Below are 23404 nucleotides of genomic sequence, written 5' to 3'. Positions count from 1 at the left end.
CAAGAATATAGATGGCATAGAAATGCTTAGAAATAACAACCTTTGTGTTTTCTCAGAGCATAGTTTCCTGAGACTGTATCTTTGCTAGTATTATAGCTTTCATTGATCCATCTACCAGTTACTACCCATGTTTTATGAACATGTTTACAGGAGTTGAGCCAACTATGACGTTAGAGGGAACAGTTCATGCAAAAACACCCTCACTTGTGATACCAGCTGCAAGTTGAGAGATTCCTAAAACTACCCCCAGAATAAAAAAATTCACTAGAAGGTATCACACAACTTACTGAAAGCAGTTGTACTCATAGTTATGATTACAGTTTAGAACACAGAAAGATACCAATTAAAATCAGCCAAGGGAGAAAGTACATAGGACAGAGTCCAGGAAAAGTACAAAATGTGGAGCTTCTGTTGTCATCTCCTTGGGAGTAATAGATAGCATTACTTTTCCAGCATTGATATGTGGCAGTACACAAAACCATTGCCAACCACAAGCTTATTCGAGCCTCAGTGTTCAGAGTTGTTACTGGGGCTTCATCACAAAGACATTGATAACCATCTTGCTGATCTCAGTATGCAACCCCTCTAGAGGTCATCTGATGCTGCATGACCCAAAGCCCCCACCCAAAATCACATTTTTGGTATTTCTGGCATGACCAGCCCTCACATTAAGACTATCCAGTGTGGCCACTCCCCATCCTAAATCATTAATTGTTATATTATCCAGTGACCTCCTAGACCTTCAGAGCCCCCCAGACAAAGACAGTCCTGTCAAGCGTGACATTCCAAAGACTTAGCAGTTACCCCCGAGAAGCAGGACAGAGACCAGATGTCTTTTTTGGGTGAGGTTAAATTCTTTAGTACATAATTATCTCATTTAAACCTTAAACAACTCCATAATAATGATTATGTCACTGGTAAGTAACAGAACTTAGAAATCAGATTCAGGTTCTGTGACTTCAGATCTTGGGTTCCTAATTTCCTATTTATTCTTTTGTTTGATCTTACACATTGTTTGAACTTACACATTGATCTTTGTGCCACATAATAGTTTCACAGCATAGTCCATACTCTAAAACAAAAACATTTAACCACAAATGTGCTATAAATATAAGCACAGTATATTATTATTTTTTTAGGAAGAATCATGTCAGTATCTGTTATCAGATTCCCAAGATCTGTGATGCACAAAAGGCCTAGAAGCTTACAATCTAAGATATAAACTCATAAAATACTTTAGAGTTTAATGCAAATAACTATTCTTGTAATCAGCGATTATAATTATCAGTGGAAATCAAATTGGGGAGAAGGAAAGAGTAATATGAATTTTTGTAGATTTGAGTCAAGGAAGGTCAAGGTGAATTAATACATACAAGATAAGTTATTTTCATCTTAAGTAGACATCTATACACTACTATACCAAGATGAGATGCATTTCATTTGCCTCCTAGACCTTGTCAGAACTCATTCTTTCAGTCAGTTTACTAAGAAACAGCTTTTTGGGGAGGCCAAGATGGGAGGATCATTTGAGCCCAGGAGTTCAAGACCAGCCTGGGCAACATAGTGAGACCCCTATCTCTTTAAAAAAAAAAAAAAATTGAAAAATTAGCTGGCCATGGTGGCAACAACTGTAGTCTCTGCTACTCAGGAGGCTGATGTGGGAGGATTGCTTGAGCCTGGGAGGTTTACAGTTAGCCGTTATCGTGCCACTGCATTCCAGCCTGGGTGACAGAGCAAGACCCTGTCTCTTAAAAAAAAAAAAAGAAAGAAAAGGAAAGATGGAGGAAGAGAGGGAGAGAGGAAGGGAAGAACAGGAAAAACAGCTTTTTAGGTTGTATATTAGTGCTTCTAAAAAGTTCCTGTGTTTAAGAACCTAGTATATTAAAGTTGTTTAGAAGTAAACGTATGTAATTTAAAATTGAGATAAGAAAATAAAATGGAAAAGGTAATGAAACCGAAAGAAAAGATACAATCTCTTTTATTTTCCTCCCACTCTTGTCATCCTAGTTAACAGATACAATAAAAGTATTCAGTGTTTTGAGTGTATCTGGTTTTTTGTTTGTTTCTTTCTTTCCAGTCAGAAACCCTTACACAGGACATAAATACCTCTGTGGAGCTTTACAGTCTGGAATTGTTTTACTTCAGTGGTATGAGCCAATGCAGAAATTCATGTTGATAAAGGTATTATTTTGTTCACATTTTTCTCCTTTAGAAAACGCTAGTGTGTAACTGAAACTAAAATTAGAAGATCCCAGTACTACTATCTAGGGTCAGAACATTTATAGTTATTTGTAGTTGTTTATTTGATTTAGGGGTTTTTGTGTTCTTAAAATTTACTCTTTAACTGATATTAATAAATTTCCAGAACTATCAGTCATAAAGATTAATATGACCAATTCTCTACAACACATTTTTATAGAACATTCATCCTTATCATCTTAGAGGTAGTCCTTTTCAGAATTAGATAAATGAAGAAGTTGGGAGTCTTTCTGTTGACTTTATTCAGCAATGTTATGAGTGGGGAGATTGTTTTTCTAAATTATGGCTCTATTGTTTATTTTTTTCAGCACTTTGATTTTCCTTTGCCAAGTCCTTTGAATGTTTTTGAAATGCTGGTGATACCAGAACAAGAATACCCTATGGTCTGTGTAGCTATTAGCAAAGGCACTGAATCAAATCAGGTAGTTCAGTTTGAGACAATCAATTTGAATTCTGCATCTTCATGGTTTACAGAAATCGGTGCAGGTAAGTATTTTTTACCCTATGTTAGAATATTGATACTTTTGTATATAACAGAAGCAAAACACCAGTGTGGGCTCTTGTAAATATTCAAAACATAGTTTCCCAAGTAAGCCCATAGAATCACGTACGTATATTTATGATTTCTATTTGTCAGAGGTAGTTTGATACAAATTATTTAAACAGAGGAAAATTTTAATGATTCCTGACAGGGAAAAGTCTGAGTTGTTACCAGTGAATCTTGGACTTGCTAAGTAAATACATTTTCCTTTGAGATGGAGTCTGTCGCCCACTGCAACCTCCGCCTCCTGGGTTCAAGCGATTCTCTTGCCTCAGCCTCCCAAATAGCTGGGATTACAGGTGCCTACCACCATGCCTAGCTAATTTTTTGTATTTTTAATAGCGACGGGGTTTCACCATGTAGGCCAGACTAGTCTTGAACTCCTGACCTCAAGTGATCCGCCTGCCTCAGCCTCTCCAAGTTCTAAGCAGTTCTTAAAATCTTATCAGCTTTTCAAGCAAAGAGCTTCCCTTATCATGTTTTATTCTGTCATCACCCCTTACTTTTAGAATCATTGAATGTGGTTTTCAGACTTGAAAAGGCTTCTTAGGTGTGGCTTCTGAGCCTTTCCATTTAAATCAGACATAACCTCAGTGAAAGATCTGAAAAAAAAAAATGGGAAGTTTATTCCTAGACTTGAAAATTAGAACAAATTATTTCAATAAATCATTTTTTAAAATCTGCATAATATGTGAAGTGGGTGGGGAGAGGTCTTCATTTTGCCAGTTTCCTGTTTGTTGTGCTGGTGCATTATTTGGTCATTTATAATCCAGGTTTATTAGGCCATTTTTACATATGTCAAGCAAGCTTTAGTTATGGCTATTTCATTACGCACCACTGTTGTATTCTTTACTGCCTTTTGAAGAAGTCTGTTACATGTTATAAGTTTGATGCTTAATGCTTCTTATTAAAGAACCTTTGGCTTTCGATTATTTATAGGCTAAGTTACAAGAACTCATTATAATATAGAACCTACACTAAATTCACTTTCAAAATAAGAATCAGTATGAACCAATGATAGCCTAATAAATGTCTAACAGTAGGCTCTTGGGGTACAACCATTTATTAGAGTTGCCTATTTCTGTGGTACAAATACTCCAGCCATGGGCAATTTCAAACTACCATCCTGATGTCATTTGGCTCACAAAATTCCTGAAAATTCAACAACTCAGTACAAGCCAGCTCCAGTATGCACTGGTCTATAAACATACTCCATATGAACTAAGAGGCTATGCCTTGAACTGGCAAGTTGCAACATTAAACTCCTATTCAGGACTCTTTTAGGCTTAGTCTGATTTATTACTGCAATGTGCTTATCTCCAAGAATGGTCCTTAGCATATGGTCAGCCCTTAGTAAATATTTGTTGAGTGAATGCCTGAACATAGAGTAGCTAAGAAAAACTATTTTTGAAGTGTTACCTGAGGGACAGTTTATTGATTCTGTAGATCTGGATTTTTCACTATGTATAGGCTTTTAGAAGGTTCACAAATACCCCAAAATATTATATAAAATTCTGTGTTTATGTTTGAATGTGAAGTTTTCAAGGGAGACAATGCATAGGCTTCCCAAAAAGAAAATTAAGAAGGACTGCTCTAAATAATCTAAATTTTTTTCTTAGATTCAGCTATACCATTCAAACAATCTGAGTGCTTAAAATGCATTGTTTTACCAAAAATTTTTTAATGTTATTACACCTATCAGCAGATGTTAGAAGCAGTCGTTTAAATATCAGCAAAGTGATGAGAGTTGTACCCTGCAAAGATTTTGTTACAATATTGTTCATTATGTTACTCAGTGTCCTGTTTGTAAAAGAACTCCCACCTACCTATAAACACATGCCAATACCAAGAAAATAATCATAGTTTCATTAATCCTGTGCCTTTTTTGAATCACTGGCTTATTTTTGTTTAAGATTTGCTGTGATTCCCCAATTGATCTTGTTTCTGTCTCCCATTGGCTATATAAAATGTAGAACAAAATCTAGCTATTATATGTAGCATGCATCTTTTCCTCCTCATATTTAACCTTTGCTTCATTTTATTTTTGTAACTTACCTTTCAGAGCTAGCTGAGATGTTAATTAAAGGCAGTACTGAGGTTTTTTTCAACTGAGTTAGCCATGCTTGACATAGTTGTCCTCCTAAATTGATTTACATGCATTTTTTGAAAGATAATATCACAAAATATAAATTCTGTGTTAAATTTCAAAAACCAATTTTAAATCACAGCAAAAGTCAGGATTTATGTTTATTTTTGAGGCTCTAGGTTTTAAAGTATAATTGTAACCTTGTTTTTCACTCCCTAAGGCAGCCAGCAGTTAGATTCCATTCATGTAACACAGTTGGAGAGAGATACCGTTTTAGTGTGTTTAGACAGTAAGTACTATTTTTAAGTTTATTTTGAGTATACTACTTGATAAAGCAGTTCTTTTAATGGAATTTATTCTGTTAAACCATAATTCAAGATTTTAACTTTTTTTTTTTTTACTAAAAATGTTACTTATGTGTAATTTGTAAGGGAAAAAAATCACCTCTTAGGCTAAATATTTAAGCACCAAGGTAGCCATTTTTAAAGAAGAAATGTGCTTTTTAAAAAATGAGAGTGTAAATATTTAATATACACTGTATAAAGAAGAAAATAATAAAATAATAGCGTAATTGCCATTTAACATTGGAGGCACTCTTACAGTATTTTTTGCCATTTGGCATACTTGACTTAAGTTGCACTTTATTAAGAATATTATATGATATCCATGTAAAAGCCACATATATCAAGTTACATTTATTTTAGCAGATTTGCATGTCCAGTCTTGACTTTTTTTTTTTTTTTTTAAGAATTTGTAAAAATTGTAAATCTACAAGGAAAATTAAAATCAAGTAAGAAACTGGCCTCTGAGTTAAGTTTTGATTTTCGCATTGAATCTGTAGGTAAGTCTCCTTTTTTTCATAAATCAGTTTGCAATGCTTATGATTATTAAAATTCATTCTGTACTTAGGGTTGTCTAGACCAGCACTGTCTCATAGAAATTTCTGTAAAGATAAAAATGTTCTGTATCTGTGCTCTTAAATACAGTAGTTATTAAACACATGTGGCTCTTAAGCACCTGGAACATGACTAGTGCTACATTTTAGTTTTTTTTAGATTTTAATTAATTCAAATTTTAATGTAAATAGCTACATGTGGCTGGTTGCTCCCATATTGGACAGTGCAGGTTGAGATCATAATAAATATTTTATTGTTGTTTCCTGAATATTTAAAACTTGTAATCACTTCTAAAATTTCTGTTCATTATTCCCTTTGCTGCATTAAGTGAATTATACTTCTCCCAATTCTTTCCCAATCATGAAGGTATTTGTGCGATGTAATAACAGTGTTAGATATGCTATAATTCTTTGCATATAGCAAAGATGATCTGGGTGATCTGTGTTGATATTACTGCTTTTGAATCTATTTATATATAAATAGCTAGTTCTTGTAGGACTTGTAAACTTTTATGCCATTTAATTTGCTTCCTTGTCAATTAATGTTTTGCTCTCTAATACTCATTGGTTTTATGATGAAAATTTATTACAGTTTATAATTGTTTGCATGTTCATTGATCATATGTCAGTATTTTCCCCAGCAATGACAAAACTTGTGAAAAAAATCATGAGTGGAAACATTTTTAAACAGTTCATAATATGATTCTACCTTAAATCAAAGGCATTAAAATGAAGGTGGCAATTTTTATTTGGGCCATAAAAAATAACATGTACTTTATAATTACATACTTTTTTTTTTTTTTGAGTTGGAGTTTCTATCTTGTTGTCCATGCTGGAGTGAATGGCGCAATTTTGGCTCACCGAAACCTCTGCCTCCAGGGTTCAAGCAATTCTCCTGAGTAGCTGGGATTACAGGCATGCGCTACCACACCCAGCTAATTTTGTATTGTTAGTAGAGATGGGGTTTCACCATGTTGGTCAGGTTGGTCTCGAACTCCCAACCTCAGGTGATCTGCCCGCCTCAGCCTCCCAAAGTGCTGGGATTACAGGCATGAGCCACTGCATCTGGCCTATAATTATATACTTTTAAAAACACGATTTTCATTACTTAGAAAGTTTTTTATTTTTAAAAAATATTTTAGGCCAGGCATGGTGGCTCACACCTGTAATCCCAGCACTTTGGGAGGCCAAGGTTGTTGGATCATGAGGTCAGGAGATCGAGTCAACATAGTGAAACCCCATCTCTTAAAAAAAGAAAAAAATTTAATACATATCTCTCAATTGGAGTTTTACCCTATCACAAAAAATGTTTGTGCCTCTGTGTGACATTTTACATGAAAATATTTTGCTTGTGATTGGGAAATTTACTTTATTGAAGCAGAAAACCTAAACTTTCTGTAGATGTCAGGACAAAAGGAATTTTGGAAACTAGTTTATTCTTTTACTCCTTTATGTCCTACTAGCTATTACGTGCCAGTTTGGTTCTAATATTTTTGAGAGAGATTCTGACATTGGAATCCTTAACTCCTCTTCACTTTCATTGAAACACACTGATACCTCAACTTTTTCAGATGTGCCAAATTATTTTGGTAATTTTGTTTTACAAAAATTTATTCCTCCTAGGCTACCATCTTTTCTTGCCAATAAACCTTGGAATAATTACAAGAATCCTCCTGGGGAAAAAGAATGCCTTTACAACACCTCTTAAAAATAAAATCAGTAACTGGGTTTTTTATTTGTAGTGAAATGTGTGATTTGTCTTTGTCAAATACTTTATTTTTTATTGAGCTTAATTATGTTCCCAGAACATTCTTACATTAACTTTTTACAAAAAGGCAATAGTGTAATAAAAACAAGTAACTTTCAATGGCTTTTCTCCATCACCTTTAACTATGCTTTTCTACATCTATTTATCTCTAATACTTACATTATAATGGTTAAATACTACGCATTTTATGTAAGAATTGACTCACAGATCCTAAATATTCAATGTGTGGTTAAATGTTGGATTGTGGGGCAGGTTTATTTTAGGGAGAATTTTAGTTTAGTTTGTTTTGTTTTATTTTATTTTTTTGTGATGAAGTCTCGCTCTGTTGCCCAGGCTGGAGTGAAATGGTGTGATCTCGGCTCACTGCAGCCTCCTCCTCCGGGGTTCAGGCAATTCTCCTGTCTCAGGCTCCTGAGGAGCTGGGACTACAGGCACACACCACCACGCCTGGCTAATTTTTGTATTTTTAGTAGAGATGGGGTTTCACCATATTGCTAAGGCTGGTCTCTAACTCCTGACCTCAGGTGATCCACCTGTCTGAGCCTCCCAAAGTGCGGGGATTACAGGGATGAGCCACTATGCCCAGTCAGGTTTATTTTTTAAAATTTCTTTTGTTACACAGAAATTGTGAACATAAATAAAAGATGCTTGTTTAAAACTGCTTCTGAATATGTTACAGTATTTAAACAACGTTTTAAATGCAAAAGCCCAGTTATATGTTTTTATAATTTTACTCATTTAAGACAAAAGAAATTAATGTGCCAACATCCACCTTATCAGAAGTTAGCTCATATTTAAATGAACAGCTTTGATATGTATCTTTGAAAACTTGCATCACCCTACTTCAGTAAATTACTTGAGCTTAGGCATGTTTTAGCCACAAGAATGTTGAAAAATAATGGTCTAGACATTGGAATTTTGCACTAGACACTTAAACAGTCTTATATTATCATTTATTAAAAATAGAGAAAATTAATAGTGAAATGCTCTGTGCTTTATATTAGTTTCACTTCTCCGTTATCATTTTTAGTATGTCTTCAAGACAGTGTGTTGGCTTTCTGGAAACATGGGATGCAGGGTAAAAGCTTCAAGTCAGATGAGGTAAGCCTTCTCAGATTACCTCCACTGATTCACACTAACAATTTTAAATGTTGAAACACTCATTTTATACATTTCTTCTCTGGACCTACATTACTGTGTTTAGTGCTTTTAATGCTATGAACTGGTAGAACAAAAGAGCCAGTATTTTCCCTTCAAATATATTCACTTTTGTATCATATTTAAAAATTATCATTGGCCACTAGGAATTGCAAAATATAGGTTCACACAATTTCATTTCTTTAATTTGTTATTTGTAAATATGGTTGCTAAGTTTGTAAAACTTTTCTAAATAAGGGTTTTCCATAATCTATAAATATGTAGCTTCTTTTTAAATATATTTTAATATCTAAATTAATACATACTAGACCATAGGACTAAGGGAAATTAAGAAAATTGATTCATTGGCCAGGCGCAGTGGCTCACGCCTGTGATCCCAGCACTTTGGGAGGCTGAGGCAAGGGGATCACAAGGTCAGGAATTCAAGACTGGTCTGGCCAATATAGTGAAACCCCATCTTTACTAAAAATACAAAAAATGATTGGTGGTGTGCCCCTGTAATTCCAACTACTTGGGAGGCTGAGGCAGGAAAATCGCATGAACCAAGGAGGCGGAGGTTACAGTGAGCCGAGATTGTGCCGTTGCACTCCAGACTGGGCAACAGTGCAAGACTCTGTCTCAAAAAAAAAAAAAGAAAGAAAGAAAATTGACTCATTTAATAACTACTGACTACCAACTATGTTCAAGACACTATTACTGTAAATAATATCAAACTCATATAATACCTACTGTGTTCCAGGCATTTTACAAATATTTGCTTATTTCAGGCTCAAAATAACCCAGTAGAGGTAGATACTATTCATATTGCCATTTTTACAGCCATGGAGTGGTTAAGTAACTTGCCCAGAGTTACATAACTAGTGAAGTGATAGAGTCTGGATTTGAATGGTCTCTTTAAATCACTTCTAGCTGAGATAATTAGGATATATTTCATGCAGGAGATAGGATTTGGGCTTCCAACTTGAAGGATGAATCCTACTAGCTAAGATAATACTAACAAATTTCCCACTTATGTGAGTACTTGTGTGATTCTTCTAACCATGGCCTAACAAATTTGTGAACTTACTTAAAGCGCAAAAACTTCTTCTGTTTGCATTTATCTTTAGTTTTATCTACACTCTTATTTATATGTAAATGAATATTCCCACCTCTTATGTGAATGCAGAATTAGAATGCTTCCAGGAGGAAGTGACATAAATCAGCTGTCTTTGAATATATAAGTTTATCAAGTTACTGATATATGTCACTAAATGTCACCAAGTCCCTGCACTTGATGAAACCTACAGTCCTATTTATTATCATATGGCTAATTATTCTTAAACACTATTTTCATTTTGTCACTCCTATGGTTAGAAATCTACAGAATATCCTTGTTTCTTACTATATCATGAAATACTGATTCCATATCCTAAATGTCTATTTTTAACTCAACTTTTTTTTTTTTTTTTCTTCCTGAGATGGAGTCTCACTCTGTCACCCAGGCTGAGTACAGTGGCACAATCTTGGCCCACTGCAACCTCTACCTCCCGAGTTCAAGTGACTCTCCTGCCTCAGCCTCCTGTGTAACTGGGATTACAGGCATGCGCCATCACATCCGGCTAATTTTTGTATTTTTAGTAGAGACAGGGTTTCACCACGTTGGCCAGGTTGGTCTCAAACTCCTGACCTCAGGTGATCCACCCACCTTGGCCTCCCAAAGTGCTGAATTACAGGCATGAGCCACCACACTCTGCCTATTTTTAACTCATCTTGATTACCTTTTTTTCAGTTTATGTTCTCATCCTTCAACTTGGGCCTAGCTGAAGCCTGAACCTCTTTCATAAAGTAATAATACTCAGTCACTGCAGTCCACAGTGATTAGAACATCTCTGAGCTTAATACTCTGAAAATCGCCTCCAACTAGTATAGCACCTAATTTATTTTCTGATTCAAGCTTATTAATTCTGTTTTTCCAAGTAGACTGCAAACTCCTTGATACTGGACTTTTTTTTTTAACTTATTTTATATCTACACTGTCTTTATGTGGGTGTACTCTAAAAGTAGACCCTAAGACGAGGACTTAAATACAGGTAGTTTATTTGATAATAGATTCCAGAAAATAAGTGATGGAGTGAAGAATGGAGGATGGAGAGGGGCAAAAAGCCAATAAAGAACACATTAATAAGCTAGTTCCCACTAAGAGCAACCAGGGCTTAATCCAGTGGGAACCACTGAGGAATGAGGTAAAATAACACCTCAGAATTGACTCATTTGTAAGTGAGGAGGCTGGAGGATTTATGCACCAGCTGCTATTGGTGAAGGCCTGCCCCCAGGTATACGAACTGCAGGCATTTTGGGATAGTATCTGCACATGGCTGAGCACCCTCTGCAGCTTTGTAGAAAGCAGAGCAGAGTATATAGGGTCTTGCTCTGTTGCCCGAGCTGGAATGCAGTAGTGTAATCATAGTTCACTGTAACCTTGAACTCCTGGGCTCAAGCGATTCTCCCACTTCAGCCTCCTGAGCAGCTAAGACTACAAGGCATGTGCCACTATGCCCAGCTAAAATTTTTAATATTTTTGTAGAGACAGGGTCTCACTATGCTGCCCAGGCTGGTCTCGACTCCTGACCTCAAGCCTTGGCCTCCAGAGGGGCTCTGCAGTCCAACAAACCTGTATTTAGGTCTTGAGTCAGCCCATTATATGACCTTGAACAAGTTATTTAACCTCTTTGAGTCTTAGTTTCTTCTTCAACGATATGAGAATTATAATGCATATCATAAAGAGTTCTTCTAAGTAGAGTGCTTGACCCGTCCTAGATGTTCCATAATGTGGGTTCATTTCTAATAACATACAGTCAAAAAAACTTACTGAAATTTATTTTATTTGAGGAATTAAGTCTACCAAAAACTATTTGTGTTAATAATTGCTCTATCTAAATTAATTTTAAATTATTATTAAGGTAATATGGGGACTAAGATGTTACTGATAGGTATTTTTCTTTCATAGGTTACCCAGGAGATTTCAGATGAAACAAGAGTTTTCCGCTTATTAGGATCAGACAGGTAATAGTTTGGTTGTATTAATTTAATTACCAAAGGAGTTCAAAGATCATTCTCTTATACTGTCAGTCTGCAATTGTTTCAAACAAAACTCTTAGAAGCTCTTTGACTTAGAGAAATTTCTCTGTGTCTTTACTGAGAGATTGAATAATATTTTAATAAGTTGACTAAGCAATCTTTTGTCAGTGTGAGGATTGTCATTCTAGAGACAACTGAGACAAAATGTGTTGATACGGATGTTGATGTCCCTAGTACCATGAGAACTGTTTCGGGCCCCTTTGTCTTCATCTCTTCCTGGTGTGCTGCCTTCCATTAACTATTAGGAATATGCACCTCCTGATACTTGCTTTTATATTAGGAAATGTTTGATTCCGTTTCTAAGGTCAGTCTAAGTTTAAAAGAATTATGTGGTCTCTTTATATCCCAAGTAAAAGACAAGTTGCAAACTGTCATGAAAAAAATATAGTAGCTGTAGCTTTTGATATCTAAAATCTACTGCCTACTTTTTTTTTTTTTAGACAGAGTCTCTGTTGCCCAACTGCTTACTTCTATAACTAATAAAATACCCATTCCTTCTTCTTTACCCACAAAAGTTGTTACTGCATCAAAATTGGTTAGAGTGGTATACGTTAGTCCTAAGACAAGGATTGAGAACCTCTGGTCTTCAGGTTCACATTGCTTAAGTTTGAGACACTTGAAGAAGGAGGGGGAAATGGAGTTATAACTTCATAAAAATTTTGAAGAGAGTTTTATAGGAGAACAGGTATTTTTCAAAAAATGATGACTACCTCAGTGAATAGAAGACGTAAGCCCGGCCAGGCGTGGTGGCTCACACCTGTAATCCCACCACTTTGGGAGGCCAAGGCAGGCGAATCACGAGATTAAGAGATTGAGATGATCCTGGCCAAAATGGTGAAACTCATCTCTACTAAAAATATACAAAAATTATCTGGGCATGGTGGCACATGCCTGTAGTCCCAGATACTCGGGAGGCTGAGGCAGGAGAATCACTTGAACCCGAGAGGGGGAGGTTGCATTGAGCTGAGATTGCGCCACTGCATTCCAGCCTGAGTGACAGAGCGAGACTCCATCTCAAAAAAAAAAAAAAAGAAAAGAAAAGATAAGAAAAGCCCATAGAGCATGGCAACTTAGTAACTAGTCAGGCAACAAAAAGAGAATTTGAGGATCATCTGGTAAATGACTCTGGAAGTAGAATGAGAGCCTCTTTGCTTCTCCAGGAAGAACTAACAGAAGAATTGTGGGCTGGGCATGGTGGCTCACACCTGTAATTCCAGCACTTTGGGAGGCCGAAGCAGGTGGATCACTTGAGGTCAGGAGTTCCAGAGCAGCCTGGCCAGCATGGTGAAACCTGTCTCTACTAAAAATACAAAAAGCTAGATGTGGTGGTGTGTGCCTATAATCCCAGCAGGAGAATCACTTGAACCTGGGAGGCAGAAGCTGCAGTGAGCCAAGATGCACTCCAGCCTGGGTGACAAAGCGAGACTCTGTCTCACCAAAAAAAAAATTGTGGATCATCTGTTGAATCTGGTGCAGATAATGCTTTAATGAGACTGAGTGTGAGAGAGTTCTGCTTGGTAGAGGTTTGGCATCAGAAGCCGTTTCTCTCAATTCCTTGTTTCCTTCTTCCTTCTTTGCCCAGAGCTTTCTCCTTCACTATTCCCTTCCCTGTTTGTATTCTCTCTCCACTCTATCATTATTTGCTCTAAAAAACTACTTACTTCAGTCTACTGCCTTGTTCTGCTTATCTTCTTACATGGTCATCTCCTTGATTTATTGTGTGTGTGTGTGTGTGTGTGTGTGTGTGTGTGTGTGTGTGTGTGTGTGTCTGTGTGTGTGTATATATATATATATATTTTTTTTTTAATAGAGATGAGGTTTCTCCATGTTGGTTAGGCTGGTCTCAAACTCCCGACCTCAGGTGATCCACCCACCTTGGCCTCCCGAAGTGCTGGGATTACAGGTGTGAGCCACCATGCCCAGCCCTCCAGAGACATTTTTCTCTGCATGGGTATAGTAATTTTTATTCTGTTCTCAAACTCTCTTCCCCACAATTAAAATGTTTGGAATAGCACTTGATTTTTTTTTTTTTTTCTATCAGTCTGTTGATTGGATTCTTTTATCTACTTTTGTTTCAGCAGCTAGGGAGAGGGGCCCCATTTCATACCTTTTTTAAAAAGTTATTTCAAATACCTTGAAGAACAGTTTGGACAAGTGTCTCTTAGAGCCCTGTTTTATTCTCTTGGCTTTTCTTCCATCCTCTTCCTGTTAGTGTAAATTCCTGAAGTATTATATTATACCTTTTGTTGGCATAAATGAGTAAGCAGATTTTGTTTGTTGTTTTTTGTTTGAGAAGGGGTCTCTCTCACTCAGGTTGAAGTGCAGTGGCACAATCGCAATCACAGTATACTGCATCCTCAAACTCTTCAGCTAAAGGGATTCTCCTGCCTCAGAGGGGATTCTCCCGCCTCAGCCTCCTGAGTAGCTGGGACTACAGGCGCAGGCTTCCCCACCCAGCTAATTATTTTATTTTTTTGTAGAGATGGGGTCTTGCCATCTTCTTGAGGCTGGTCTCAAACTCCTAGGTTCAAACGATCCCCCTGCCTCAACCTCCCAAAGTTCTGGGATTATAGATGTGAGCCACCACACCCAGCCTAAATTTTTTAGTTGGAATAAGATAATGAGACTATACCAAAATGTCTTCAATATTTTATTTTCATCAATTCTTATTGTGTTTTAAAGCTGTAAAATGTAAAGCTGAATTTGATTGTGCATCTGTGATCCTTATGTAATCTTACTGAAATGTGAACAGTGATATTCTTTCCTAGTTTGATTTTAGTATTTGATGTGTGAAATCTGTAGTTACTCTTAAGCCCTCTGTTTTGGTTTAATTACAGGGTTGTCGTTTTGGAAAGTAGGCCAACAGAAAATCCTACTGCACACAGCAATCTCTACATCTTGGCTGGACATGAAAATAGTTACTGAGCAAAAGAAACTGATCTCACATGACAGGAAAAAATGAATATACTCCATTGAAAGCAAAAATAAGGAAATTCAGTACAAACTGCACTATGATTTCCTTTAACTGTTTTGGGTTATATTGCAAATAATCTGTACTTTAGGGTAGAATTCAATATTTTCTGCAGCTGGAAACAGCTAGTCTATCTCTTGCCACTGTGTGGTGGTTATATCAAGTTTGCTTAATAAAAGCTATGAGACAAATAGTCCTCTACTTCCAGGAAACACAGTCTTTTTTTAAAAAAAAACAATAATGTTTGTAACAAGGGTGCCATGGTATTTTTAGATAACTCGTGATTATCTTAAGAGAGATAAATTTAGTGATCATTTTATACCATGTCTTATTCCTTCTTAATGAACATAATTTGATAAATTCTCAAGCAAAGTTTTCACTTTTATATTGGCCATTCTGTATGTTTTTGTAAAATAGAATATTTAATCCTTATTTATTAATCTCTTGCTGGAGTGGTGTAATGTATCTAACTTTTAGCAAAGGAGGGTTGCAGAGCAGCTTAATTTTTTTAATAATGTACAAGAATTTTGTTTATCTTTTAAGAGTAGTCAAGTACTTTGAGTTTTTAGGGGTTCAACACACACATTCAGTTTTGTTTAACAAAAGTATTTTATAATACAGTTTCATACAGAATTACCTTAAAAGGGAGTTTTATGTTTTCAACTACAAATAGTTGTAAGGGATCATACCGAAGATGCTGATGATGGTTGAAATATTCTTAGAAGGAGTGTATAAGTCTAGGTGTGTCTACCATGTGTATGTATTCTTGACAAGCAGTATAAAATACCTGTGATTTTTCTTTACATTAGGGATAATGCATAAGGAATTAATCTTTATATATATTATCATCCCTAATGTGGGGGGGGAGTATTTAACTGCCCATGATATGTATTTTACTTATATTATGCCAGAGAGGAAACTATAAAGTAATTACACATGTAATCTTGTGTTTTTCACATACATAGGTATTCAATTTGAGTAGGTTTAAGAAGAAAAAAAATCTTTACACGAATTGAATTCTTGATGGGATAGTATCAATAAGTATTTAAAAGCCAGTATTCTAAAAATATTAAAGGGTAGAATCATTTTTGAGTTTGTTTTTCTTTTGCTATTGTTAATACTCAAAATTAAAGTGTTACATTGGTACCAATTGTCTTAATGCATTTATTGAGAACAGTTAGCATTGAGATAATGAACAAGGAGTTAGCAATAGCAAACTATAGAATTATTTTGACTAATTAAGAGGAAAACAGTATAAGTATCTCATTCAATATTTAGCAATTCTGTAAGTATTATCTCCGTTTTTGAGATGAGGAAATAAGGGTTTAGCAAGGTTAAGAGATCTACCCAATTTGCACAGCAGGTTAGTAGCTGAGCCTGACCATGAGTCTTCTGACTCTGTTCTTTTCACTATGCAATATGCAAACAATAAAATGTTATACAAATGAAATACAAAGTTATTTATTCTTTTAAAATGCACATATGATATGATTTCAATAAGTGTGTGGCTGTTTATTTTGGATGTGTTAAGAATACTGGATACAATAGATGACAGGGGGAACATCCTCAAAACGGGACATTTACATGATGGATAAGAAGGCCAGAATCCTCCTTTTCTTACAGAATCCTGGCAGCCAGATCTTTACCATCCTTCAACAGAATATTGAAGAGTCTTCTCTGTGAAATCTGACCAATGCAAGTGAAAAGACTTAATTAAGATCTTGATGTCAGACGTGTCTTGGCTAAACTGCCCAGCTAGATAACACTTCAGTGAAAATCATAGTTGGCGTACCCAGAATCCCACATTGTATCTCGAGCTTGCAGTTAGTCTTTTAGTCCTGTGCTATTAAAAATGAGCAGACAACCAACGATTACAAATAAATGAAAGAGAAAAAGCAGTCTGGGGAAAACAGAGGAAACAGACTGTGCAAGGTAAGAAAAACGTCAAAAGAAAAAGTATCTTCAGAAGGATGTTGCAACCATGAGTCAAGGGCAGAGTACTTTTAAAGTTGACTTTCAAAAAAACAAAAAGAGCTCTTAGAAAATAATATGGTAAGGCCAGGCGTGGTGGCTCACGCCTCTAATCCCAGCACTTTGGGAGGCCGAGGCAGGTGGCTCACGAGGTCAAGAGATCGAGACCATCCTGGTCGACATGGTGAAACCCCGTCCCTACTAAAAATAGAAAAAATTAGCTGGGCATGGTGGCGCGTGCCTGTAATCCCAGCTACTCAGGAGGCTGAGGCAGGAGAATTGCCTGAACCCAGGAGGCGGAGGTTGCAGTGAGCCGAGATCGCACCATTGCACTCCAGCCTGGGTAACAAGAGTGAAACTCCGTCTCAAAAAAAAAAAGAAAATAATATGGTAGCATAACTGAATAATTCAATTAGAAGGCTTAGAATATAAAGTTGAAATTTCTCAAAAAAATTTTTAAAAATGAAAATGTTGAAGAAAAAAAGTTAAGAAAATTAACAGCCCAGGAGATTTAATATCCAATCTTCCAGAGTTCCAAAAAGAAAACAGAAGAAATCATTGGAGCGTTTCAATAATTTTTCCAATATTAAAGAATATCAGATTCTAGATCGAAAGAACACAGTGGATGAAAAAGACCTTTACCAGAGCACATCATTATGAAATTTCAAGGACACTGGAGTCAAAGAGAAGATCTACATTTCCAGAGAAAAATGTCAGGTCAGATACCAAGGAATATCAGGATACCTTTATTTTTATTTTTTGAGACAGGGTCTTGCTCTGTCACCCAGGCTGGAGTACAGTGGCACAGTCTCGACTCACTGCAGCCTCTGCCTCCCAGGCTCAAGCCATCCTCCTGCCTCAACCTCCTGAGTAGCTGGGACTATAGATGCCCACCACCATGCCCAGCTAAATGTTTTTGTAATTTTTGTAGAGAAAGGGTTTCACCATGTTGCCCAGGCTGGTCTCAAACTCCTGAGCTGAAGCAGTTGCCCCACCTCAGTCTTCCAAAGTGCTGGGATTGCAGGCATGAGCCACCACACCCAGCCCAGAACAGCTTTAAATTTGAACAGAAGAAATGCCTTCAAACTTCTGAAAGAAATTTCCAACCTAAAATTCTGTATCTGACTAAATGTAATGTAAAGGTCAAATAAAGAGTATAAAACAATTTGCATCCCATATATCCTTTCTCAAGAAGCTATTAAACGATGTGCTTCATAAAAAGGGTATTAACCAAACAAAATGACATAAGACGCAGGTAATGGGACTTAGCGCAGGAGAGAAATGAAAGAAATCCCAGATGGAATATGCAAGCATGACCACTACACCAGCTATAGAGAGTATATTGAAGCATATCAGAAGATCTTGGCAATACGTTTTTAGAAAGATTAATAAAATATCTGATGTGTCTCGGTATCTTAAGAGTGAGGCAACCAGCAAAGTAAGAGGTTCCTCCTGAAACAAAGCCTGAGTTAAGAGCATGGCTTAGTTTATTTTAGAGATCACAGAAACTAGGAGTGAGGGACTTGTGATATTGTGAAGGAGAAAGGGGAAAAGTCAATATAAGAGATGGTGTATTATTGAGGTTGTTTCTATGTAGACAATGGGAGCTTGATTCCACCAGGTCCTCAAAGACTTATCTATGTGATAGATCCCCGAATTGCCTCTTGAAAGACAAGTGATTGGAGCATTTATCTATACACTGTCATTTTTCATTCATCAAGTTGCTGCAAAGGGCATTATCTCCTTGCACATGGGGCAGTTTGAACATGGGCACAGTAGGCTCCTTAAGTGTCAAAGAAGACCCTGAGACAGAAAGCTGAAAGAATAGGAAATGGGTCTTCAGTTCCCATGGAACTGTCCACTGATACTGGGTGGAATCATAAGGTGGGTGGAGGAGATGCTTTTTAAGGCTCCAGGGTTCAATCAGTGATGACAGTGATTCTGAAGAAAGACTAATCAAACAAAAAACTGCAGTTAACTCCAGGAAAGCAAAATGGCCAGAAAAGAAAAATAATGACCAGTGGTTGATGGCATAATGTTAACAAAATATTCATCTAATCAAAATTACAGTGACTATATTGGGAGAAGACATGGTATTGTGGAGGTAAGAAAAGTTTTCAAATTCTCATTTTCCAAAGTAGGAAATCAGTGGGTAATACCTAAAAATTAAAATCAAGGGATTACATCAGACAAAAATCTGCCCAGCAAAGGAAACAGTCAGCAGAGTGGGAGAAAATATTTGCAAACCATACATCTCATAAGTGGTTAACATCCAAAATATGTGGTGAAATAATTCATAGCAAGGAAACATCCTAATTTTAAAATGGCAAGGTCAGGTGGGGTGCCCAGTAGCTGTGTCAAATGTCCAAGAAATACTCTCATGCCACCACTAGCAGAAAGGATCATTTTAGGTTTTATTGAGAATATCAGACTGCTCCAAATGAACCTCATTTAGGAGAAAAGCTAGAAAGATTTGTTAAGGATTTATTATGTTGATGTTGAGAACATGTCAAATATTCACATTCTGACCACATGTTAGTCATCATACTAAAGGTCCTAGTCAATAAAAACTTTAGAAGATCAAAGGTTCAGGAAGGAATATAAATGCCATTATTTGCAAATAAATAAATTGTTAGCAAGTAAATTTTGAAAAGCAGCTGGATGCACCATCAAAATTTAAAACCATATATACCAGCAATAAACAGAATGTAACTTTAAAAGAATACCATTTACAATATAGAAACCTATCAAATACTTAAGAATAAAATAAAGATGCAAGATCTCTACACTGAGAACTGCACAACGTTACTGAAAGAAAGTAGACCAAAATAAATGGCCGATTATGCCATATTTATGAATTAGGAGCTTTGGTATTGTAAAGATGTCTGTGTGGTCCCAGCAGCTATTTTGTGGAATTTGATAAGTTCATTCTCAAAGTATATAAAATGCAAAGGGCCAGGAGTGGTCAAGGCAGTCTTGAAGAAGAAAAACAAACTTGGGAGTCTTGGGCTACCAGATTTCAGGAGTTATTATAAAGCTACTATAACATTTAAGAGAGTATGATATTAGCACAAGATAAATGCAATACAGTCAAGAGTCCAGAAACAGCCACACTTCTTCACTTCGTGTGTGAGTAAGGTACACTGCAGTGGAGTGAAAGAAAAGCCTTTTCAGTATATTATACTGAAAATGTATTGAAAACAATAATGTAAAAATCAAATACATTTTGACTGCTACCTCACACAAAAGCAAATACCATATGGATTGTAAATAATCTCAAATATAAAACTATAGCACTTAGAAGAAAACACATCTTCATGAACTTGAGGTGTGCAAAGATTTTTTTGGACAGAACATTAAGTTTTGACTATGAAAAAGGTAAGCCTGGGTGCGGTGGCTCACACCTGTAATCCCAGCATTTTGGGAGGCTGAGGTGGGCGGATCACCTGAGGTCGGTTCGAAACCAACCTGACCAACATGGAGAAATGCCATTTCTACTAAAAATACAAAATTAGCCTGTCTTGGTGGTACATGCCTGTAATCCCAGCTACTCAAGAGGCTGAAGCAGGAGAATCATTTGAACCTGGGAGGCGGAGGCTGCAGTGAGCTAAGATCGTGTCATTGCACTCCAGCCTGGGCAACAAGAGTAAAACTCTGTCTCAAAAAAAAATAAAGTTGGTAAAATAGACTTTATTAAAATTAAGATTCTCTACCCAAGACGCCTTTTAAAAAATGACAAGCCGCAGAATGGGAAAATAGACTTGTATTGCATATAGCCATAAAAGATCTCCCAGAAGACATAAAGAACTACAATCAGTAAGAAAAAGGCAGACAACTAGGTAGAAAAAGGAGCAAAAGATTTCAAGCAGGCACTCCACAAAAGATAGCAGCCAAGTAGTCAATAAATATGTGGAAATGTATTCAACTTAATTGGTTATCAGATAAATGCTCCCTTCAAATGGATGCTGGCTTGCTAAAAGCACCAGATGTCCTCTATATCTATAAACAACCACTTGGTGAAGCTTAAAAAAAAGCAAAACCACTCACCACATTTGAGTGAAATAGTTCATTAAATCATTATGATATTCAACCACATATTCTTAGTAATTTTGCTAATTACTAAGCAAAATTACTAAGCAAAAATACTAAGATTTAGCACACTGTAAATGTGACATTTGATTTGGGTATATAACTTTATCCTGGTCGCGTTTCTTAAAGCTACGTCTTCCTGGATTAGTTACCGCACCGTGATTATCTTACAATGACTAAAAGACCTGAGAGAATCCAGAGATTTCTGTTGATCATGGAGCACCTGCCAGGATGCCAGGGCATCCTGGCCATTTGACATGTAAATGATCTACATGAAGCACTGACTCTGTCAGGCTTTCACGTCCATAATTATTTCTCAGTTTGTGGTTTCTGAAAACCAACAGTGAATAACAATGTCCATTTAAATTCCTTAAAGTCCGGTTCTCAAATCTTCCCCAGGATTTCACAACCTTGATATGGGTTGCCTTTGTCCCCAACCAAATCTCATCTTGAATTATGAATTGTGGCTTTGCATCTTCTAAAGATTAAAACTTAAGCTAAATTAATCACATGGAATTTTATGTTAGAATTATTAGGGGGGTCATAGAGCTCCTTTGAAGTTCCTAAAATTGTATTATACAGCTGCCTACACTAAAAGCCTTATGTCACATCAGGAAGTGATGCTTACATTTTACTGACAGAAAAGAGAAAGTCAACATATTGGCACCTACTCTAGGCCAGGCACTGTGTTAAACATTTTACATGAGAGATCTCATTTCATCTTCAAAATGAGTCAGTGAGGCAGCTATAATTATCCCTATTTATAAGTAGAATAGAAAAATACAGTAGATACTTCTCATGCTTTGTATTTGTCTTCGAAAACCCTTCCTATATTAATTTCCCACTTTGTGAATCTGGTGTCTCCAAAGAAGCCCAACTCCCTTTCCCAGCACCTAGCAGCTAGGGTGCAGGCTCCCCCAGCCAGACTTACACAAGTCTCAGTCTGAAAGCAGCACAAGGAAGCAGGTGCTGTCCTGGACCATTTTCCTTACTTGGATGGTGGAGAGGAGTCTGTCCTTTGGGGTAGGAATGATGCAGTCTTGTGTACGGTATCCAGCATTAGCAGACCCAGGTGCAGTGCCAACAGCAGCAGTGGCAGCACTAAAGTCTGGCCGAGACAGTCCTGCAGAACAGTTTTGTTATTGTTTCTAGCTGTGTAGGCCCCAGATCTGCCTTTCTGACCCTCCTGGAGATTCCTCAAGCTATTTAATATCCTTGAATAAAATTCCTTTCTGCTTAAACAAGCTGAAGATAATTCTGCAGTTGGCAACTAAGCGCCCATAATACAAATGAAAACCACATTGAGATACCAACTCATACCCATTCGAATGGCTACTATCAAACACAAAACAAATGCTGGTGAAGATGTGCAGGAGTTGGAACCCTTGTATACACTTTTGGTGGGAATGCAAAGTGGTACAGCTGCTGTGTAAAACAGCAGCAGTTCCTTTAAAAATTAAAAATGGAATTACCATACAATCCAGCAATTCTATTTCAGGTATCTACCCAAAAGAATTGAAAGCAGGGTCTCAAATACACTTGTACACTCATGTTTATAGCAGCATTAATCAAAATAGGTGGAAGCAACCCAAGTGCCCACTGGAAAATGAATGGATAAACAAAATGTTGTATGTACGTGAAATGGAATATTATGCACTCTTAAGAAATAAGGAGGTGGGTACGGTGACTCATGCCTGTAATCCCAGCACTTTGGGAGGTGGAGGCAGGTGGATCAGGAGTTTGAGACCAGCCTGGCCAATATGGTGAAACCCCATCTCTACCAAAAATACAAAAATTAGCCAGGCGTGGTGGTACATGACTGTAGTCTCAGCTACTTGGGAGGCTGAGGCAGAAGAATTGCCTGAACCCAAGAGGTGGAGGTTGCAGTGAGCTGAGCTCACACCACTGCACTCCAGCCTGGGTGACAGAGCGAGACTCCATCTCACACACACAAAAAAAGAAGGAAATCATGCTACATATGTATGCCGTAGATGAGGACACTATGCTAAATGAGATAAGCCAGTGACAAAAGGACAAATGCTGTATGATGCCACTTATAAGAGATACCTACAGTAGTCAAATTCATAGAAACAGAAAATAGAATGCTGGTTGCCAGGGTTCTGGAGAATGGAGAATTTTCTTTAATGGGTACAGAGACTTAGTTATGCAAGATGACAAGAGATCTGGAGATGGATGATAGCATTGGTTACTACTGAACCATACACTTAAAAATGGTAAAGATGGCAAATTCCATGTTATGTGTATTTACCATAATTTTTCTTTTTTTTAAAAAAAAAGGTTGACGGTATCAAGTGCTTGCAAGGATATGGAGCAAGTGAAACTTTCATATGTTGCTGACGGGAATGCAAAATGACACAGCAGTTTTGAAAACGCATATAGTAGTACCTTAGAAAGTTAAATTTCCATTCACCATACCATCTAGCCATTTCAATTCTTGGCATTTACCCAAGAGAAAGAAACGCATATGCCTACAGAAAGACTTCTCCAATAGCCACAAGTCAGGGAGAGGGGAAAGGGCAGCTTGATTT

The 23404-nt window shown here is 36.8% G+C and overlaps 1 protein-coding gene across 3 annotated transcripts in view; it reads left to right on the top strand.

Annotated features, from left to right (window-relative positions):
* The window catches only part of MAP4K5 (mitogen-activated protein kinase kinase kinase kinase 5), a 117947-nt gene extending 96636 nt beyond the window's left edge, over positions 1-21311 (top strand). For 2 of the 3 annotated variants that reach the window (XM_064365847.1, XM_064365849.1), the window contains 7 exons: positions 2078-2181; positions 2568-2745; positions 5107-5175; positions 5635-5727; positions 8580-8650; positions 11694-11749; positions 14662-15227. In XM_064365847.1, the coding sequence (XP_064221917.1) occupies positions 2078-2181; positions 2568-2745; positions 5107-5175; positions 5635-5727; positions 8580-8650; positions 11694-11749; positions 14662-14749 (659 nt within the window). In that variant the 3' untranslated portion in view covers positions 14750-15227. Of the gene's footprint in view, positions 1-2077; positions 2182-2567; positions 2746-5106; positions 5176-5634; positions 5728-8579; positions 8651-11693; positions 11750-14661; positions 15228-16418 lie in introns of those variants that run through there. The other variant, XM_064365848.1, reaches the window with a different exon arrangement.
* The last annotated feature ends 2093 nt before the right edge of the window (positions 21312-23404 follow it).

The sequence above is a fragment of the Aotus nancymaae genome, unplaced genomic scaffold (genome assembly GCF_030222135.1).
Source record: "Aotus nancymaae isolate 86718 unplaced genomic scaffold, 86718_ANA_hifiasm-v0.15.2.pri h1tg000062l, whole genome shotgun sequence".
NCBI lineage: Eukaryota > Metazoa > Chordata > Mammalia > Primates > Aotidae > Aotus > Aotus nancymaae.
This window is presented reverse-complemented; position numbering and strand designations above follow the sequence as displayed.